General features: G+C 32.6%; 1 protein-coding gene and 2 long non-coding RNA genes across 3 annotated transcripts; 2 read left to right on the top strand and 1 right to left on the bottom strand.

Annotated features, from left to right (window-relative positions):
- The first annotated feature begins 1576 nt into the window (after nt 1-1576).
- On the top strand, nt 1577-2272 carry LOC126971876 (uncharacterized). Its single transcript, XR_007731002.1, has 2 exons — nt 1577-1724; nt 1962-2272. It is a non-coding gene; the product is annotated as an uncharacterized LOC126971876 (long non-coding RNA).
- Nucleotides 2273-2980: 708 nt separating this feature from the next.
- LOC126971881 (uncharacterized) lies at nt 2981-8969 on the top strand. The gene is made up of 2 exons (XR_007731008.1): nt 2981-3109; nt 8718-8969. It is a non-coding gene; the product is annotated as an uncharacterized LOC126971881 (long non-coding RNA).
- On the bottom strand, nt 7447-18901 carry LOC126971849 (WD repeat-containing protein 5). Its single transcript, XM_050818354.1, has 8 exons — nt 18565-18901; nt 18341-18437; nt 17388-17533; nt 15202-15346; nt 14752-14854; nt 11526-11757; nt 10668-10859; nt 7447-7743 (listed from the first exon to the last, which is right to left on the bottom strand). Exons 1-7 carry the CDS (start codon nt 18691-18693, stop codon nt 10671-10673), a joined length of 1041 nt encoding a protein of 346 aa, XP_050674311.1. The 5' UTR covers nt 18694-18901; the 3' UTR covers nt 7447-7743; nt 10668-10670.

Below are 18901 nucleotides of genomic sequence, written 5' to 3'. Positions count from 1 at the left end.
GCAAAGCACTTACGTTCATTGCTGCATTGAAAATTTTTGTATATCTACACATATTTACACAAATTGTTACGTTTAAAGATATTTATTTCTCATTAAAAACATAATATTGTCACTTACATGAGAACATAAAAATATGATGTAATAATTTATCCGCCGTTCTTTAGATGTTCAGTACATACATATTACACATTATAGTACTTATTCTTCTTCACAAAATTTAAGATTACACACTTTTACAGGGCACTGTCACATAACAAACAATTTCAGACATGTGTTTTATAAAAACTTTGAAACAATATAGTCTGATAGCTCACGTTTAAATGTTTTTAGTGACCTAATCTTTTTGAGAGATGAAGGTAGACTATTAAAAAGTTGTGCGCCCTCGTAAATAAACATACGCTTGCCGTAATTTGTTCTTGTCTTAGGTAGTATCAAGTAGCTGGCTCGTCTCGTGCTGTGTTGTTAGTTAGTGTATTTCAAACTCTTCACTTTAACTTTCAAAATAACTTGTTGGGTCGAGTTAGTAAGTCTTTTGTCGGGCGATGTATATGCTTCTACAATATGATCCCAGAAAATGTATAAAACAAATGTGTTACGAAATTTAAAAGAATTGTTAAATAACGTTTGTGTGCGAAAGGTTATTATAGCATAAACGATTTTCTTAATGACACCACGGACTGGGAATAAAGCGAACACCCTCAGGCTCTTTAATTATAAATGTTTATTGTACGATATCACATTGTAATCCATATTTTATATAAAAAAAAAGAAAGCCCGCTGAGTTTCTTGCGCCCATTCTTCTCAGGTCTGAGGCAGTCTCTTTCGAATGGGTGGTAGTTTTTGACGTTCAATAAGTGATTTTAAATAAATTAATATTTTGAATAAAAATATTTGAATTTGAATTTGAGTTATAGGTGAGATGATGCTTGAGTCATGAGGAGGCGAGAGGCGAGAGCGGGTCGCGGCGGAAGGACACGGATTCCAAAAATAACAATAATCGTAACTAGAATTAGATAAATGAATTAACTAGGTTGTATAAAAATACGCAATTATTTTTATACTTCTTAGTGCACATTATATCTATTTTTTTGGAATAGTGTTTTTGAAGTCGGTTGTTTTTTTGTTAAAAACTTTTCTTATGTTGAGTAGCTGCTTAACCAGTGATTCCAACAATAATATAAGAATAAAGTAGGTAGAAATAAATGTCATAAAAAATATATTATTCAGTAAGTAACTACCTTAAATTATTAAAGTGGTAGATACTATAAAATTATCAATATAGGTTTTTCTTATGAATTATGTATTATGCTGGTCGTAGGCACAAAATAGCTATGACTAAATACGAATATCAGAAATAAAAATAAAAAATTAGATGCTTACTGGAAATAAAAATGGTTTTAATTGAAATGTACTTTAACCCTTTACCGCATATCATATCATATATGATACACTAAGGTTTTATACAGATTAAAAAATATTGATCGGTCTATAGGACGTGCATAAGGCAGAATTGAACACTTGACTAATACCCAAACACAAAAAAAAAAAAAAAAACGTTTTTACTTGGCTGTCGTTTGTCGTTGCTGAAGCTGTCATTTCTGCCATAACTAGTGTTTATTGGAGATTTGAAACGTTGATTATCACAAGATTTTCCTCCGCATCCAATTATTTCTTTGTTTTGCGTGAAAAAAGGATGGATCCTGCTAAGTTCTACGGAAAAAGGCGTAAGTTTTATCAATTACTTCTTTATAATTGCATATCCCAAAGTTTGTATCTGATATGAACCTGCATGCAGTTAGGGTAATTTCCTCTTTTCAAATATGATACTTTATGGAGGCAGGGTGATTTTTTAATGTAATACTACATGCAATAAGAGTACTTACTCTAATTTTTTTTTATGTTGATACTTATTACTGATGATTATAATATTTCTAATATTATTTATATGTAATTTTTTTTAGCAACTCGACAATGTCGACGCGTTACTGGGCGTTCCATTCCAGTTGATAGTGATGATGAGGAGCTAATGGATGAAGATGAATATTATTTACCACCCCAGCCCGGCCGTCCCATTGTTATTGAAGCAACAGACTCTGATGATTCAGAGTATGATAGTGATGATGAAATATTTTCTGTCACTCAAGAGACGGTATATCTCAATGAAAGCTTATTACTGGACGATGAAACAAACTACGAATGACATTATAAAAAGAACGAAATTGTTTTAAAACCTTTGATTTAGAATAAAATTGAATTAAACACTTTCATTGTATTTTAATTTGCTTTATTTCATCAGGATTAAATATAAATAGATATATAACTAAAGACACACACCCTTACTGCATTTAGTATCATATATGGTGTGTGTACCTAACTGCCTGATGTATCATATTTGAGACTTTGACTTTGGAGTTGAATATTTCAAATTGCAATAATCCTAAAATTAAAATTATATTTTTCCGGAGTACCTATCAAGCTTTAGAATCACCTTAATTAATTTGAACAAAATCAAAAAATCCATACGGCAAAGGGTTAATATGTATAGCTTACCTTCATTTACAACTAACCAATACTACCTATGTTATATAAATGCATGAAAGTTATGTATTTAATATTGACGAAAATATCAGATACAAAAATAAGCATTAGTCAATATAATTAAACATCATTTTTATCATCCCACATTTAAAAGAAGAGCTGAGCCATAACTATTTTATCATCGAATCAAAATAATATAACAGACATACAAACCACATAATTATAGCTGTGACAAATAGGTAAATAGGTAAACCTACCTAATAATTGTTACCTACTAAATACTCCTAATCATATTTTGTCCAGTAATAGCAGTTACGCAAATATCTGTTGTTACTAAAATACTAGTTGTTATCAAGTTAGAAAATACTCCTACCTAATACATGTCACTGTTATTTTTGATATCTTGTCACAGTGACAACCGGTCATATTTTAATACTTGTTACTTAAACATATGACGATAAACACGTCTCACACCTAATAAATATTAAAATGTTATTTATAAATTAATTACTAATTATATGTTTAGTGTGTTTTAAGCATTAAATAATAACAGTGCTCAGTGAAGTATTAGGTACGTATAATGAAATAGTACTATCAATCAGCTATGGGTTAGGGCTATGGAATAATATTATGCCATCATGTAGAGTTGAAACGTACTACTACTAGGCAAAATGCAATACTAGGTATAGGTATGATGGTGACTGTGACACAAAAGCAATAGAGACAAATTCCTGTTACAGATTAATACTAGTTGTTACTTTAATACTACCTGTGATAATATACTAGCTACTGAATAGGGGTGAGACGTATTTATCGTCACAGGTATTTGTAACAGGTATTAAAATATCACCTGTTGTCACTGTGACAGGATATCAAAAATAACAGTGACAAGTATTAGGAGTATTTTGTAACAACTAGTATTTTGTAACAACTAGTATTTTATAACACCTAGTATTTAGTAACGACTGTTATTTTAGTAGCACCTGTTACTGAACAAGTATTTGTTAACAACTAGTATTTTAGTAACAACTGTTACTGAACAAGTATTTAATAACAGCTAGTATTTTAGTAGCAACTGATATTTGAGTAATACCTGTTATTGAACAAATAATTAGGAGTATTTAGTAGGTATTTTTTATCAGTATTTTGATACAGCTATAATTGTGTGATTTGTAGGTCTGTTATATTATTTTTAATTCAATAGGTAATAAAATAGATATGGTTCAACTATTCTTTTAAAATATATGGGATAAGAATACCCCTGTTTACTTTTATTGTTTACTGAATAATTTTCTTTTAGACACATTTGTAAATAATAGATACATGACTTTCATACATTTAATAACATACTATTGTTAAGATTAGATAGGTAGGTGCCTAATTAAAATATTATTAAAGAAGTAAATTTCAAATGGAAGACCCAGTCTCTGATATAATTTTTCGTAATCGTATTTATTCACAGTTATATTGTGCCTACGAGCATCAAAATACGGCTCACCTCTTCAAAGAAAAAACCTATATTAATAATTGGATAGTACCTACTGAATAAAATATTTTTATTTCTATTTGTTGTTATTCTTTATTGTTTAATTATTCGTATGATAAGGGCACATTTTTATTGTGTACTAGGTAAGGACCACTGTTTAAGCATAGGTAGTATTGTAACATAATGTATACGAAATTATAATGATTATTTTTATTACATCAAAACTATAAAAATAATTAATAGGTCTGTACAGCTTTACCTAAACAGAACTTTTGAAATTCGAAGTTGCCACAAGAGAAAGTACTATGTAATACGTATAGATGGCGCTAACAAGTAACACCAAACAACGAAAAATATACGCCTCACTACAGTAGCTAGTATATTATCACAGATAGTATTAAAATAACAGCTAGTATTTTGTAACAGGTATTTGTCGCTGTTACTTTTGAGTCACAGTCACCGTCATACCTAGTATTGCATTTTGCCTAGTACGTCTCAACTCTACTACTGAACTGGAGTGTATATTTTTCATTGTTTGGCCTATGCTTAGCAATCCGAGTTACCCTCAAGTGACGCTTAAAGAAGTATTCAAAAAATATAATATAGGTAGGTAGTAGGTACGTGCCAGTCAAGCTATAAGTTTACCTGATCAAGATAGATGGCGCTACCAGTAACTTTCATCGCGCTGATTATATTTACACCAGTTCTATAATTGTATTATTTCTTGTAGTTCATTACTTAATTATGAATTCTTCAGATTTCGATACGAATATATTTTTGAAGAGTGGTATATTTTTTGCATACCATTTCTATTATACATACAATATTTATAAATTTTAACTTTCATATCTCATCTATTACTTACAATATTTATGATATAATGTACAGTAAAAGCTCTTTATTCGCGGGGTATATGTTCCGTAAATATGCCGCGAATACAGAAACCGTGAAATGTGAATACTGAATACGGAATGGTAATTTATATGGGATTATAGGGGGATACGTTCCTATGTGACCAAATAAAAAACAAACAAAAAAAAACCATTTAATTGAAGCTTTTGACCATGCTTATTAATTACTATCTTAGGCTACGGTTTAAAGAATTTTGTAATTTTTTCTTGCTTGGCAGTTTTTAAAAGGTCTTTCGTTTCAAACTGATATTCAGTACTGGCATTAGCAATTTGCCTCTTTAAAATAAGACTTCGTTCCATATACGGATCAATTTTCATAAAGAAATCCCAAAGCTCATTTGCCATTTTTAAGCCTTCAGCCCTTCACTAAGATTTTTCAGAATTAAATGTCACATTTCCAGTGATTTTTGAAGCGTCTTCCTTAATGGGCTGTGAATTTAACGTTTTAAAAAAGCGCGTACACCTTCCTTAAAGGCCGGCAACGCTCTTGTGATTCCTCTGGTGTTGCAAGAGAATGTGGTCGGCGGTGATCACTTAACACCAGGTTACGCACGTTTGTCCTCCTATTCCATAAAAAAATAAAATTAACGTTACCAAGTCGATTTCAGTCAAATCTTCATCTTGCGATTCAAGCAACTCCTGAATGTCACTTGATTCTATCTGTTCGTACCCATCTATCTCGTCCTATTCCATTCGCAATTTCGGCTATGTTGGAATTCTTTTTATTAATATGCATGTACTATGTACCGATTACATCCGCGAATAAAGAAATCTTTAGCCGCGAAAATAGGACTTGGGTCACGATTTTTTAATCCGCGAATGAAGGAAGCGTGATTAAGCTTTTACTGTATATAAAATATTGAAAATTGAAACGATAGTAATAATTATATTGTAATTGTATTTAATTAAAATATCGTAACGTAATTGTAATTAACAATTTTAAATATAAATAACTGAGATGTTTAATTATATACAGGAGGTCTACTCGCAAAATCGACAAAGATACATTCGGAACGATACGATAATACTCCTAATATATCGCAACTATCCTACTCTAACAAATGTTCGAACTCCTTATCATTTATCGTTACCATAGACTGATATTTTGATTTTTTTACGATGTTAGTGTGAATGAAATATGTTCAAACCTAAACATTATCTGAGCTATGTCGCTGTTAAGTGTCAAAAGTCAAAACATAGTTTAGGCGCTAAGGACCATGCCAGACTCTGCACCACCAATTTGGTATCATTAACACATAATGTAAATGTTAAAAAAATATGTAATGAATATAGTATGACCATTTAAAATTGAATAAATAATACAAAACTTGCGGATAATAAAATGTAAAAAAAAGTAAGTAACTCAACCCTTCTCGTCGACTTCCTATTTCTCAGGCGGCCATTTGCATTATGACTTAGTAGTAAAAAAATCCTGTTGAATAGTAAATTACATATAATTATTTCAATAATATTTATTAAGTATGTATATTGTATGGCAAATATATCTATACAACTTGGAACGATAATAGCATCGACAGCCTAGGTGTCGTTGAGATTATCGTAAAAGTGACGTTTAATTATTTGTAAAATTCGAATATTCGTCTCTGACATTTTCAACTAAGAGTAGGGTTAGGACCGATAATATCGAATAATGTTTCGTTCGTTCAATCATCGTTTCGACATTGATTACGATGTAACTAAGAGTAGGATTCGACACTACTGCCACGATTTATCGAATATCGATTTTAAGAGTAGGCCCTCACGATCGGTAAGTTTTTCCGTAAACTACTACTATGGTAATTCCACCTGCGCACGACACGCCTTAAATTAGGATATCATCCCCACCATCTGGATGTGTGATAACACCTCCACAGTGCTGTTTTCAAGGAGCTTACTTCCACGTACAACCTAGCTGTGAGCTTGTGTAGTTGTCTAGCTGTGTGCTAGTGAATGAGCTTCCTTGTGCAGTGTTTCCGAGACGATACGTCATGGGTACCATTAAAAATAGCTCGTACACCTTCCCTAGAGGCCGGCAACGCTCCTGTGATTACTCTGGTGTTGCAAGAGAATGTGGACGGCGGTAATCACGTAGCACGAGGTGACCCATACGCTCGTTTGTCCAGGATATGTGTTAAAAATTCATTATTAGTTTGTTAGTAATCATTCTGTTTTGGTTTCACTATAGTAATAATTTGCCACAGACTAACAATAGTCTGTAGTGAAAGAGATCAAATTCACTACACATCATGCCCCAAGCTGCAAGATTGGTCTGTTTCAATAACTTTCCCAGCATTTTGGGGTGATGCAGATTTGTTCATTATTTAATATGGGACCAAGAGAGTTACTTAAATTTAAAATTAAGACTTTTTTCATTAAAAGTTAATAAATGCACCTGTGCTTCCTCAAGTGTTGCAGGAGAATGTGGGCACAGGTGATCACTTAACATCAGATGATCCATATTATCATTTGTTGCTTTCATGAGTAACCAGGATTCAAAATAAGACGCAACAATAACCACTAATATTTAATTTTTACCACAACAAGTTAAATCTTAAGCAAATCCTTAACGAGTCATACTTAACTAGTACATAATATCTAAATTATTTCACAAAGATAAGACTTGAACATTACATATTATAATATACTTTGTATCCTCACGGTAGCCGTCACTTAATTATTAACAAAACTTTCTTTCAAGGCAATTATAGTTCATAATCTGACTTTAAACTTAAATCAATATTCACAAGCCAATTACTGGCTTTTAATATGAAGCCACAAAATACAGATGCACACTGTAAGTCCCCTTATCTGTAACAAAAATTAAATCTAAGCAATATGTTATTTTAAAGTGATATCCGTGACTGGGATTAATTATAAGTTCGACTAAATATTTATTAAAATCTTTTAGATTTGAAAGAGCGAAATCTGAAGTCAATTTCCTAATATGCAATTATTGTGTTTTGAGCAGGTTATCAATTGTTAAGTAGATCCTGTATAGATGGAGCGACAACCTGAAAGTTGAATATTATATACCAAAATTTGCGATGCATGCAAATTCGAACGGTTGGCTCAGCTGGTAAGAGCGAACCCGAGAGGTCGCGGATTCGAGTCGGGCATCGTTCATAATTTTAAATTAAAAATTTTATATGTAAAAATTAAAATACACACATATCTGACATTTGGCACTTTAACGACGATAATAACTTGTTTGTTTAATGTAAAAATCTATAAGTAGAACATGTACGCGATAGGCAAAGGCGCGACCACTACGTGCGTGCCGACAAAGGGGTTTGCACTTTTGGGTGATTAAACGATAAAATATTAATAATAAAATGATGATGTTTCAATTTAAATTTAAATATTTTTATTCAACAAAGGATATGATGTAACTTATTGAAAGTCAAAAACTTCCACCTATTCGAAAAAGTATACCTCAGACCTGAGATGATTCAGGAAAAGGAAGGGTTCAAGAAACTCAGCGGGATTTTTATAAAAAATATGGTTAAAATGTAATATCGTACAATAAAACTTATTATTTATTAGCCTGATGCCGGTCACTCCATTCCTAATCTGTAGTATCATTATGAAAGTCATTTATGTTATAATAACCTTTACCACACAAATGTTTTTTAACAATTCTTTTGCATTTCGTAATACATACCACCTAATGATTCTATCTACCTATTAATCGATTTAAAATTATTTTCATGCAGATAAGTCAAATATAAAAATATATATTCTTTTTAATTATTTTTGTTGTTTTCCATTTTTCTAATACATAGATAGAGAAGTGTTCATGTTCACGTGAGTCGAGTCGCACAAATTGGAAGTCAGAAAAGCATCAACTGAAGATTTGGGCGTAGATACAATGTCGGCGCCAGTATGGAAGATGTTCTACTTACTAGGAGCCACGCACTTCAAGTACTTTGGCAATTAGTTTCATTTAAGTCATACTTCTTCAAAGTCGTATAATATGCAACTCTTAATATTATAAGTGTCAATTAGCATAATACATGTATTATTAAACAATTAAATTTGGCTTAATTTTCCTCTTTAAAATTCAACTTCACTTCCTATGATTACAAATACATTTTTTGTATTAGCCGTGCAATGACAAGATACAATATATATGAAAATATCTGTACAATTTCTGTGAATTACAAATTACTTTAATTTGCTACATATTATATTATAATTAAGAATAACTAAAAGAATTGTAAAGAATGTTGTCCACTAAGATTTAATATAACACCCTCTAGGGGCGTTAATAGGAACTAATGTTTTATAGTTATTTATGCAACTGTTGTGTAATAAGTGGTATTAAAACACGAATGTAACCCCAATTCAATTATCAACAGTTGCATACAAGACTATCTACACCCATAATATGAATCCTCTGTAAAAGATTCTGAAACAGTTAGCTTACTGCTTATATTAAAAAGGCCATTCCTGGTAACCATTACATCATCCAAACGAGTGTTGTAATGAAAACCCATGATGTAATGTTGTACTGAATTTCATTACAACGCTTGTTTGGATGATGTAATGGTTATTAGGACATTGGGTGTTTTAATGTTGGCAATAAACTAACTGTTTTAAAATAGGGGATTTAAAGCATGGGTGTAGATAAACATAATAACCGTTAGAACATATTTTACCTGTTAAAATATCTGATTAATCCAATAAAATGATTGGATTATTTTCACTATACATGTGAAAAATCTTAATTCATTTTGTAAATAAAGTAGAATTAGCTTCTTATAATACGATCAGCCAGTGAAAGGCCAGTCCAACTTGTTTAACACATTTAAGGATAGTTAAAACAAATAGACACACATACCTACAGATAAAAATGAAATTATTCTGCTATGCATTTAGTATAAATTATATTTTGCATTTAGAATCAACAGAAAACAGACATTGCAATTATATGTGTGCTCAATAATATCGAATATCATATATGCGGGTTCGAATCCCGGTAGGTACAAGCATTTATATGATGAATATTGATGTTTGTTTCCAAGTCATGGATGCTTATATGTATTTATGTATGTTTAAGTAAGTATATTGTATTAAATATATTGTTGTCTTGTAACCCATAACACAGGCTATATGCTTAATTTGGGGCAAGATAATTTGTGTAAAGGTGTGTCAATATATAATAGTTCTTTTCTTCCTACTTTCACTATTTCACACGAGAATTAGATTAAGAATATAATTTCGGCGAAGTGTCTACTAGATATATGCGCCACTCACTCACTATGCGACACTCGTGGAGATATTATTTGTGTTACGACTGTTTCTCCTTTTTCTTTATTGTTTATTGAGTTCAGGATATGGCAGAAATGTAAAGATAATGAAGGTATTCAATAAAATGATTGAAGTTTTTAGTGCAAAACAACAATTTCAAACTTTAACCCCCATAAGTGTAAGCATATTGCATGGAATATAAATTATTTTTAATATAAGTTCTTTTGATAATATAACATTGTTTAATTACAAAATAGTTGTATTAAAAATAATTTGTGTGAAAACATAGTTTAATATAAACAATATAAACACCACTTTTGTGGTGTGAATATTGTGTGTTGAGCATGCAACAATTATATATATATATTAATCCGCTATCCCAACAATACTAGTTTTTTAAGTGATGTAAAATTATTACTGAATCTAGCAGTCAGATTTAATAAAGTATTACTGTTTGATAAGGCCTATGTAAATTAACTGACCAATTAAGTATCACTCTTCCAAAGCTTGATTGTCTTGTCATTCTCTAGCGCTGCCGAGGCGATAATGTTCTCTGTGGGGTGGCATGCTGTGCACAGTACAGTGTCTGTGTGACCCGACAACCGTTGCACTATCTCCTTCGATTGCAGATTCCAAATGTAAACAAGATTATCCTCTGATCCTGATACAATCCACTGTAAACAAAGAGTAGTGTTAAATAACATTAAAGCAATGACTTTTTATGGCATGACATGACAGATACCAACTACCTGATGATAACTACCACAAAAGAAATAAACACAACAAATACACAACATAAATAGTTGAAACAATTGAAAAATAAAAATATTATTTCATAGTGTTAGAATCTTGTTGAGTGTTCAAATTAATTAGCTTGAACAATTCATTTATTTATTTATTTATTCAGGAACAAAACAGTCTTTTACAATAGTGAGTTACAAATAAACATAAACTAGAAGACAAAACAGTTCCATAAATTAAATACTAATTACGTTTTCAATGGACAATAATGCAAAACAAAAAACAACATAGATATTTTAAACCAAAAGTAAAAACTACAAAATTACAATATACAAAACGAAAATTTAAACATTTGCTTATATTTTTGTATATTTAATGAAAATATATCAGTTTCAGTAAGATGTATATTGTAAAAACTACAAGAGCGCCTCACAAATGTATTTCCTGCATAATTGCTTTTATAAGGTGATACATAAAATGTAATCTTAGAATGAGAGGAGATTCGCGGTGTTATAAATTTAATTAGATTTAACAAGGATGCTGAGTCAAGCTTACTGTTAATAATTTTAAATAGAAAAATTTGATTGATATAAACTTACTTTTCCTCCAGTTACACTGAAGTTTGCGAAAATACAATATTTCTCATTTTTGTGTCCTGTGTAAGTCTTGAGACATTTTCCTCTGCTGTAGTCCCAGAGCTTTAGTGTGTTGTCAAGTGTCGCCGCAAGAATATATTTACCATTGGGTGAGAACTTCACAAAAGAGACAGGTGGGTTATCATCATCTATTAGGGTTTTAAGACACTGACCAGAAGCTGTGTCCCAGATCCGGCTGTAAACAATACGAATAACATTAACAACACCCACATTGCCACCCTAAATACCTGAACTCTGAGAACGGCATTAACATGAAATTGTAACAGAAACTTTGAATTGACACATAATTGTATTCTATTCTTCTTATAGCGGCTTCTGTGGAAGGGCCCAATGTCATGTTAAAACTAGACCACCAAGCTTAGAGTTTGCATTTGATCAGTGTTATTATTATTATTTGGAGAGGGTGGCTATATTCCTAGTCCTAATTGGGTCCTAGTAACACCGCGTCCAGCATTGAACTATTGTGTTCGCCACTCATACTATAGCCCGTCGTCAAGCCCTGCCGCGTTTGTGAACCGCAGTATCTTCTTGACGCGAGTATTGCAATCAGCATCTGGGTGTAGGGTATAATCGCCAAGGATGGTGTTACGCGTATGCATTAGTGGGCCGCAATTGCAGAGGAGATGAAGAGGCGTTTCATCGGTTTCGAGGCAAAATCTGCAAGTTCTTTCATTTTTTATTTGAACCACACAGAGGTGCTTGTTTAAGTGACAGTACCCAGTCAGCATCCTGGTGAGTATGCATAGGTTTTTCCTGCTCAATGATAGGGCTTCGTTCGCATTTCTGTTATTGAAAGCCTTTATCAGTGCTTTGGAATGGTTTAAAGCTGTTGAGTTGCTACAGCGTTTAAGTGCCTCTAGTTGACATTGGTTCCTCAGGGTGTACGAATGGCGTTCTTAGGCAGTCCACAAGTAGGTTCAGGACCGTATTGGACTGCTTTAGCTCCAGCTCTTGCAAGCTCACCGGCCATTTCCATTGCCTATGATTCCGGCATGACCTGGGACCCATCTGAGAATCACTCTGTTTTTAGGCCTAATGTGTTTAGGCAGTCATTGCAGTTTTTGACTAATTTTGACGTAATCAAGTCTGCGTCTAAAGCCAACAGTGAAGCCTGACTGTCAGAGTGAATGTATATGTTTTGGTTGAAGTAGCCTTTTTGGATATTGATATCCGCGCATTCTAAAATGGCGTAAACGTCAGCATGAAATATGGAGGCAAATCTCCCCAGGTTTATGCTGGATTTAAACCTGGGGCGTTCTCCATAGACTCCACAGCCAACTTCATTTTGGACGCATCGGTAAACCATAAGAGGCTCCCGTCCTTCCACAAGACTTTGTTGTTCATCCAGTCATACATAGAAGGTAGTTCCACAAGTGTTTGACGGTTGTTAATTGTGGAGTCATTTGATCGATTGTCATGCCTAGTATGTAGTCTTGCAAAACTGAGTCTTCTAGAGTCCTAAGTGTTTGCGACATCCAGTTACATGACCCCCTCTGAGCGATTGCCCTCAGCATGCTCGCCTTCGCCTCTTGCTGTATTAACAGTGGAAGAGGCAGTAGGTTAAGCATAGCCTCAATGGCCGCACCTGGAGTGGATGTCATGGCTCCAGTTATCAACATACACGCAAGTCTCTGCAGGCTGCTTAGCCTGTCTGCAGTTGTTTTCTGGTTGGCTTTGTTCCACCACACAATGGAGGCATAGGTGATTGTAGGCCTCACAACTGCTGTGAAAAGCGATAGTAGGAGCTTTGGGTGTACTCCCCAGTGTCTCCCTACCAGACATTGACATACACCCAAGGCTGTTTTGGCCTTTTTTACTGTTTTGTTGATGTGTGAATTCCATGTGAGTTTCTGGTCGAATGTGACTCCTAGATACTTCGTGTCAGCTGAGAATTCTAAAGTCGAGCCGTTCAGAGTGGGACACTTCAGTTTATTGAGTGTTCTTTTCCTGGTGAACGGCACAATAGCAGTCTTTCCTGCTGATAGTTTGTTGGCTGTGAACCACTTTGAGGTGGTGTTTCTGGCCTTCTGCAATATTAAACTTAGTAGGCTTTGGCAGAAGCCCCTGACTATGATTTCTAAGTCATCTGCGTACCCTAGTGCATCAATCTTGAGTTCTGCCAGGTTACTAAGTAGTTCATCCACTGCTAGTGTCCATAGTAGTGGTGATAGCACGCCACCTTGTGGGCAACCTCTAATAATGTATAGCTCTAGTGATGTCCCATGAAGAGAAATTAGAGCTTTAGATTGGTGTTAACGAATTTACAATACTGATCAGTGGCAAGATTGACCAGTTTTATTTTCTACATAATGGTAATAATGTTATGTCAGAAACCAGAAAAATACTAGAACTAAAATTTTCTATTTTTTCAATATTTTAATATATTTTAATTTTTAACAAAACAATATTCCTTGGTGATAGACATTAGTTGATTTGGGAGAGGAAGAAGCTAGGGATTAGGGGCTATTTTGTCAGGATCATGGGAATGTGAAGTGAAATTCTTATGTAATTTAGACCTTTTTAACAAATAAAAATATATAAAAAAATTCTTAAAACATGTAGCTATTATATTAAGTTTTAGTATTGCGATAATGTTCATCTTTCATTAATTACTTAAGATAATATTATTGATATACTATCTGTAATTGTAACAAATAATGATTATTTTTGTATCTATCACATAAGATTAGAAAATAGCTTGTGATATATGATAAGGGTATAATAGTGACATCATAGGAATTTCTCCTTTACATTTTACTCACCCAACTTTCTAAATGTCTCTTATCCATCATTATTATTTTCACTCATTTTGTTAATTGGATATGCTTTATGCTTATTGGATATGTTAATTATAAAAACAGACTATATTGTAAATATCAGTAAGTACGTATATTTAATAATTTAAGTAATTTTATCTATATGTATCCTTTATAATCTAACAGCATGTACATATTATATGTTCCAGGTATAATAACAAAATTAAATCTTGTTCAATCTTAGCACCAAAAATTACCACTAAAACTTAATAAAACATACTCTAAGCATGGTGTTTTACCTAAATGTGTATCTTCCAGAGAAGCCACAGTAGGAAGAATAGAATATACGCCTAGAATCCAATTTATATTCAGCTATAAGTGACGTACATTACAATTGTTATTAAGAAACTTACCATAAGCCATCATAACTTGATGATACAATAAGGCTGCCATCTCTATTAAAATGCACTGCAGATACCGGATCTGAATGTGCTGGCAATGTCTTCAAGCATTTTCCTGTAAATAATTAAATAAGAAATGGTAAATTAATAAAGAAGTATTATACTTCAATTAATTCAAGTAAAATTTTGTAAATAGTATCACCCATTAGGATCCAGGTGAATTTTTAGGTGTATATAAACATCTAATTATTCAAACAATGGCAAAATTATAGCAAAATATACTACTATACACTTTATAATTTGCAAAACTTAATAGTTTTTTTTAAAATGTCTTATGAGTTTGTGACACAAGGGATCACCACAATGAGTTTCAGAAGTTGTCTGTTTTTATACATTGCAAGACTACTAAAATATAAAAATATACCAGCTGTACAATGAACATTATGTAATAGAAGACCAAACCTGTTCTGACATCCCATATCCTCACACTTTCGTCGAAGCTACCAGATACAATTAGATTACTTTGAGGATTAAAATTGCAGCAGAATACATAATTGCTGTGGCCCTTTAGTGTTTTCAAACATTTCCCAGAACTTAATTCCCAAACCTGAAAATAAATGCAATTGGTCAAAAAACAATAATGTATTTGAGATAATGAATTTCATACAAATTCCGACTAACATTACATATTTATAATCTAATAAATTTTATAGTTAATTTGTGATCTTGCATTATGCCACAATTAAAGTTTGATGAAATACAAGGGACACAGATGAACTTCATTCAAGGGCTTTTACCACATTGCATATCCAATAACACTTTATACAAAAGTAATATTCAAATTCAAATATTTTTATTCAAAATAGGATGTGACATCACTTATTGAAAGTCAAAAACTACCACCCATTCCAAAATGAATGCCTCAGACCTGAGAAGAATGGGCAACAAACTCAGTGGGCTTTTTTTTCATCGAATAAATATGTTTACAAAGTAATATTGTACAATTGAACTTATTATTTAATAGCCTTTGGGTGGTCACTCCATTCCCAATCTGTGGTATCATTAAGAAAGTCATTTATGTTATAGTAACCTTTACCACACAAACATTTTTTAACAATTCTTTTGAATAACATAATACTTTTGTTTTGAACATTTTCTGGGATCTTGTTGTAAAAGCATATACATTGCCTCACAAAAGACTTACTAACTCAACTTAGCCGAGCAATACATTTTTTTTTTCAAATATAAAACTAATAAAAATTTGTTTGGGGAATGTAATTTATTATATTGCTTTCAAAATGCACAAGCATTGAGTAGCACCTTATCAACAAAGATTGTGTAAGTAAATCTTGATATCAGGATTAAGAGTCTCTTATCTTCCCAAAATGCTATAGCTGATAAAGAGTTCAAAAACCGTGAGAACCTGAATAGCTAGCACACAATGTATTATTTATGGAACTTTCATTATTGGATAATTATTCAGTCTAGTGTATATGTGGTTTGAACCCAACAATAATCAAGGAATATAATGAGGCAGTTGTTTTCGATATATTCATTATATTTATTACTTAACTGTTACTAAATATTTTTTTTATTTAGGTGATATACAGTGTTAAAGGAAAAGTTATATAGAAAATTAAACAACAATATTTTTTAGGTCACTTATTGGTTGGGCTGTCATTTTGAATGGTTTAGTAATAAGTTTAATTATTCATATATTTATTTTTATTCATGAATATGTTTTGTGACTAAAGACATAAAAACAACATATCTTAAGAGCTCCACAAAAAATGAATTAAAGGAAAAAAATGTGCTTTTTTTAAAAAAAAATCTTTTATGTTGAATATCTTGCATAGCAGTAATGTTTTGGACAACTAACTACAGAATCAAATACATGAGAAATGACCTGAAGAATAACATCCTTTAATATTCTGTACGACTTTCCCTTTAATACAGAATGGGATTGGTATTAATCTTATTTACATGACAAATGAGTCACAAAATAGTAAGAAGTCAGAGCTCTGCCCAAAATTTGCAACACCAGAGAAGTCAATAGCCTTGTATCCAATTGAAGCAAAAGTCTAGCGGCCTTTCAACTGATGGGAATTGATATATCCTGCCCATTACAATGCACTGTGCCACTTAAGATTCTTGAAAAACCCAAAAACTCTGAGTGGCACTACAATTGCGCTCGTTACCATGAGACATAAGATGTTAAGTCTCATTTGCTCAGTAATTTCACTAGCTATGCCGCCCTTCAGACCGAAACACAGTAATGCTTACACATTACTGCTTCACAGCAGAAATAGGCACTGTTGTGGTACCCATAATTTAGCCGGCATCCGGTGCAAAGGAGGCCTCCACTGGTAAAAGATGCACCAAAGCCACCACCCTAGGCCGCACAAAATGTATTGAAACTTGAAGTGTGCCACATCAATAAGTCATTGCTTCATTTCAGGGCATAAAATCAAGCTCCTAGTTGCAGTATAATGCTATAGAAGTCTCAATAGGCTGCAAACATTCTGAGGGGTTGGGGTGGTTGGTTGGAGTAAGCAAGCAAACTGCCAAACACACTATGGCACATTCAAAAGTTTAAGCCTGGAAATAGGCTAGTATAACTAATATTAGTTTATTTTAAGGCTAATTACCTTCAGTGTTTTATCATCACTTGCACTAACAATTAGCCTGCTATCTGATGACCATGCAACATCACTAATTCCCATTTTGTGTCCGGATATAGTCTTCTCAAATTTGCCATCATAGGCTCCCCACACCTTAATAAGTTTATCAGCAGCTGAAATACACAAACAAATATGTTTAATTACTGATAGTCTTAGTTCATATCTAAAAATATACTGATAGAAAGAAGATTTCCATAAAGATCTCATATTCAACATAAGCAAGCAGTATGTAGCTTTGATTTTTCTTCAATATTAATTTACTTTCTTATTCTTGGATTACCAGTATTGATCTTGAGATTTACAAAAAACTTGACAATATTTTGGTGCTGAACTGACTGAAGAGATATGAAGAAGCAGAATTTAACTTTACTGCATGCACATATTCTGTAAGAATCACAAAAGACCCTAAACTGAAGACTTTTGTATTTACAAAGATACATTATTTTATTAGGAATTTACTTGCATTTTTTCAATTATATATATTATATCTTTTTTTTTACTTCCAAGTTAAATATTTTTAATACATGAAAACTAATTTATTCAGATAAAATAAAGGATCAATGGCAAGCTATTATTATTGACAACTATTGCACCATAAAAACGAAATACATGTATGCAAACATGTCATGGACAAATGTTGCAATAAAATGTACATCAACTTTGATATCACCTCATGCTTTGCAAGTTTGATAAATTCACTTTTTCGGCATATTTGAAGATGTCAACACGAATTTAATACATAATAAATATGGATACACAAGTATGAAAAAAAATATATCAAGACTTTCTTATCAATTCTAAATTAGGTCAACAAAATTAGTAAAAAATAAACAAAAGTATATAATGTCGTAATACAAAAAGTTAACTGACTAATTATGTATACATGGCTTCTATAAATAACTATGCTCTTGTAAACTCACACGAACTAGCGAGCCACTCTCCATTTGGACTGAACTTTACCGATGATACTGCTTTCGTGTGACCAGCGAGAGTGAATTTTAGTGTATAATTTGGTTTCTGAAAATAAGGATAAAAATTAGCGCGAATTCACACGTGCTCAACTTGAAGTTATATAAACATGTGCCGCCAGATTGACACTAGATCGTAGGCGGCATAATTTTAATATCGAAATAAGAACACATACCGCTACCGAAGACTTGTTAGATTGCGAGGTACTCTGTGATAACGAATTCGGCCCGGACAAGTTGGCAGAAGGCCCGCCGTGAGTTTGATGTGCGGTAGGATGCCCTGGCCCAGGTCCTAGCGGCACCATGTTTCAACTTTCGACGCACTTAACTTTTTTCGTCACCCACTATTATTTCTAATGAACAATGAATTATAATCTAAAGGAGTCCACAATAAATAACACTTTTCAAGCACTTGATTAACTTCACAAACTTTATTGCTGATTTTCGAACAACATTCTAAAACCGAGCGTCTCCGTGCGTGCATTTCGCGTAGAAGATGCAGTTTGGCCAACA

This window comes from Leptidea sinapis, chromosome 24, assembly GCF_905404315.1.
Source record: "Leptidea sinapis chromosome 24, ilLepSina1.1, whole genome shotgun sequence".
NCBI lineage: Eukaryota > Metazoa > Arthropoda > Insecta > Lepidoptera > Pieridae > Leptidea > Leptidea sinapis.
This window is presented reverse-complemented; position numbering and strand designations above follow the sequence as displayed.

Excerpts from the sequence above, each read along its gene's own strand:
- LOC126971849 (XM_050818354.1), bottom strand. The coding sequence starts at position 18,693 with ATGGTGCCGCTAGGACCTGGGCCAGGGCATCCTACCGCACATCAAACT. Across the intron at positions 14,855-15,201 it reads GATATGGGATGTCAGAACAG|GAAAATGCTTGAAGACATTG; the intron begins GTTTGGTCTTCT and ends AATTATTTACAG. Across the intron at positions 11,758-14,751 it reads TCAAGTTATGATGGCTTATG|CCGGATCTGGGACACAGCTT; the intron begins GTAAGTTTCTTA and ends TATTGTTTACAG.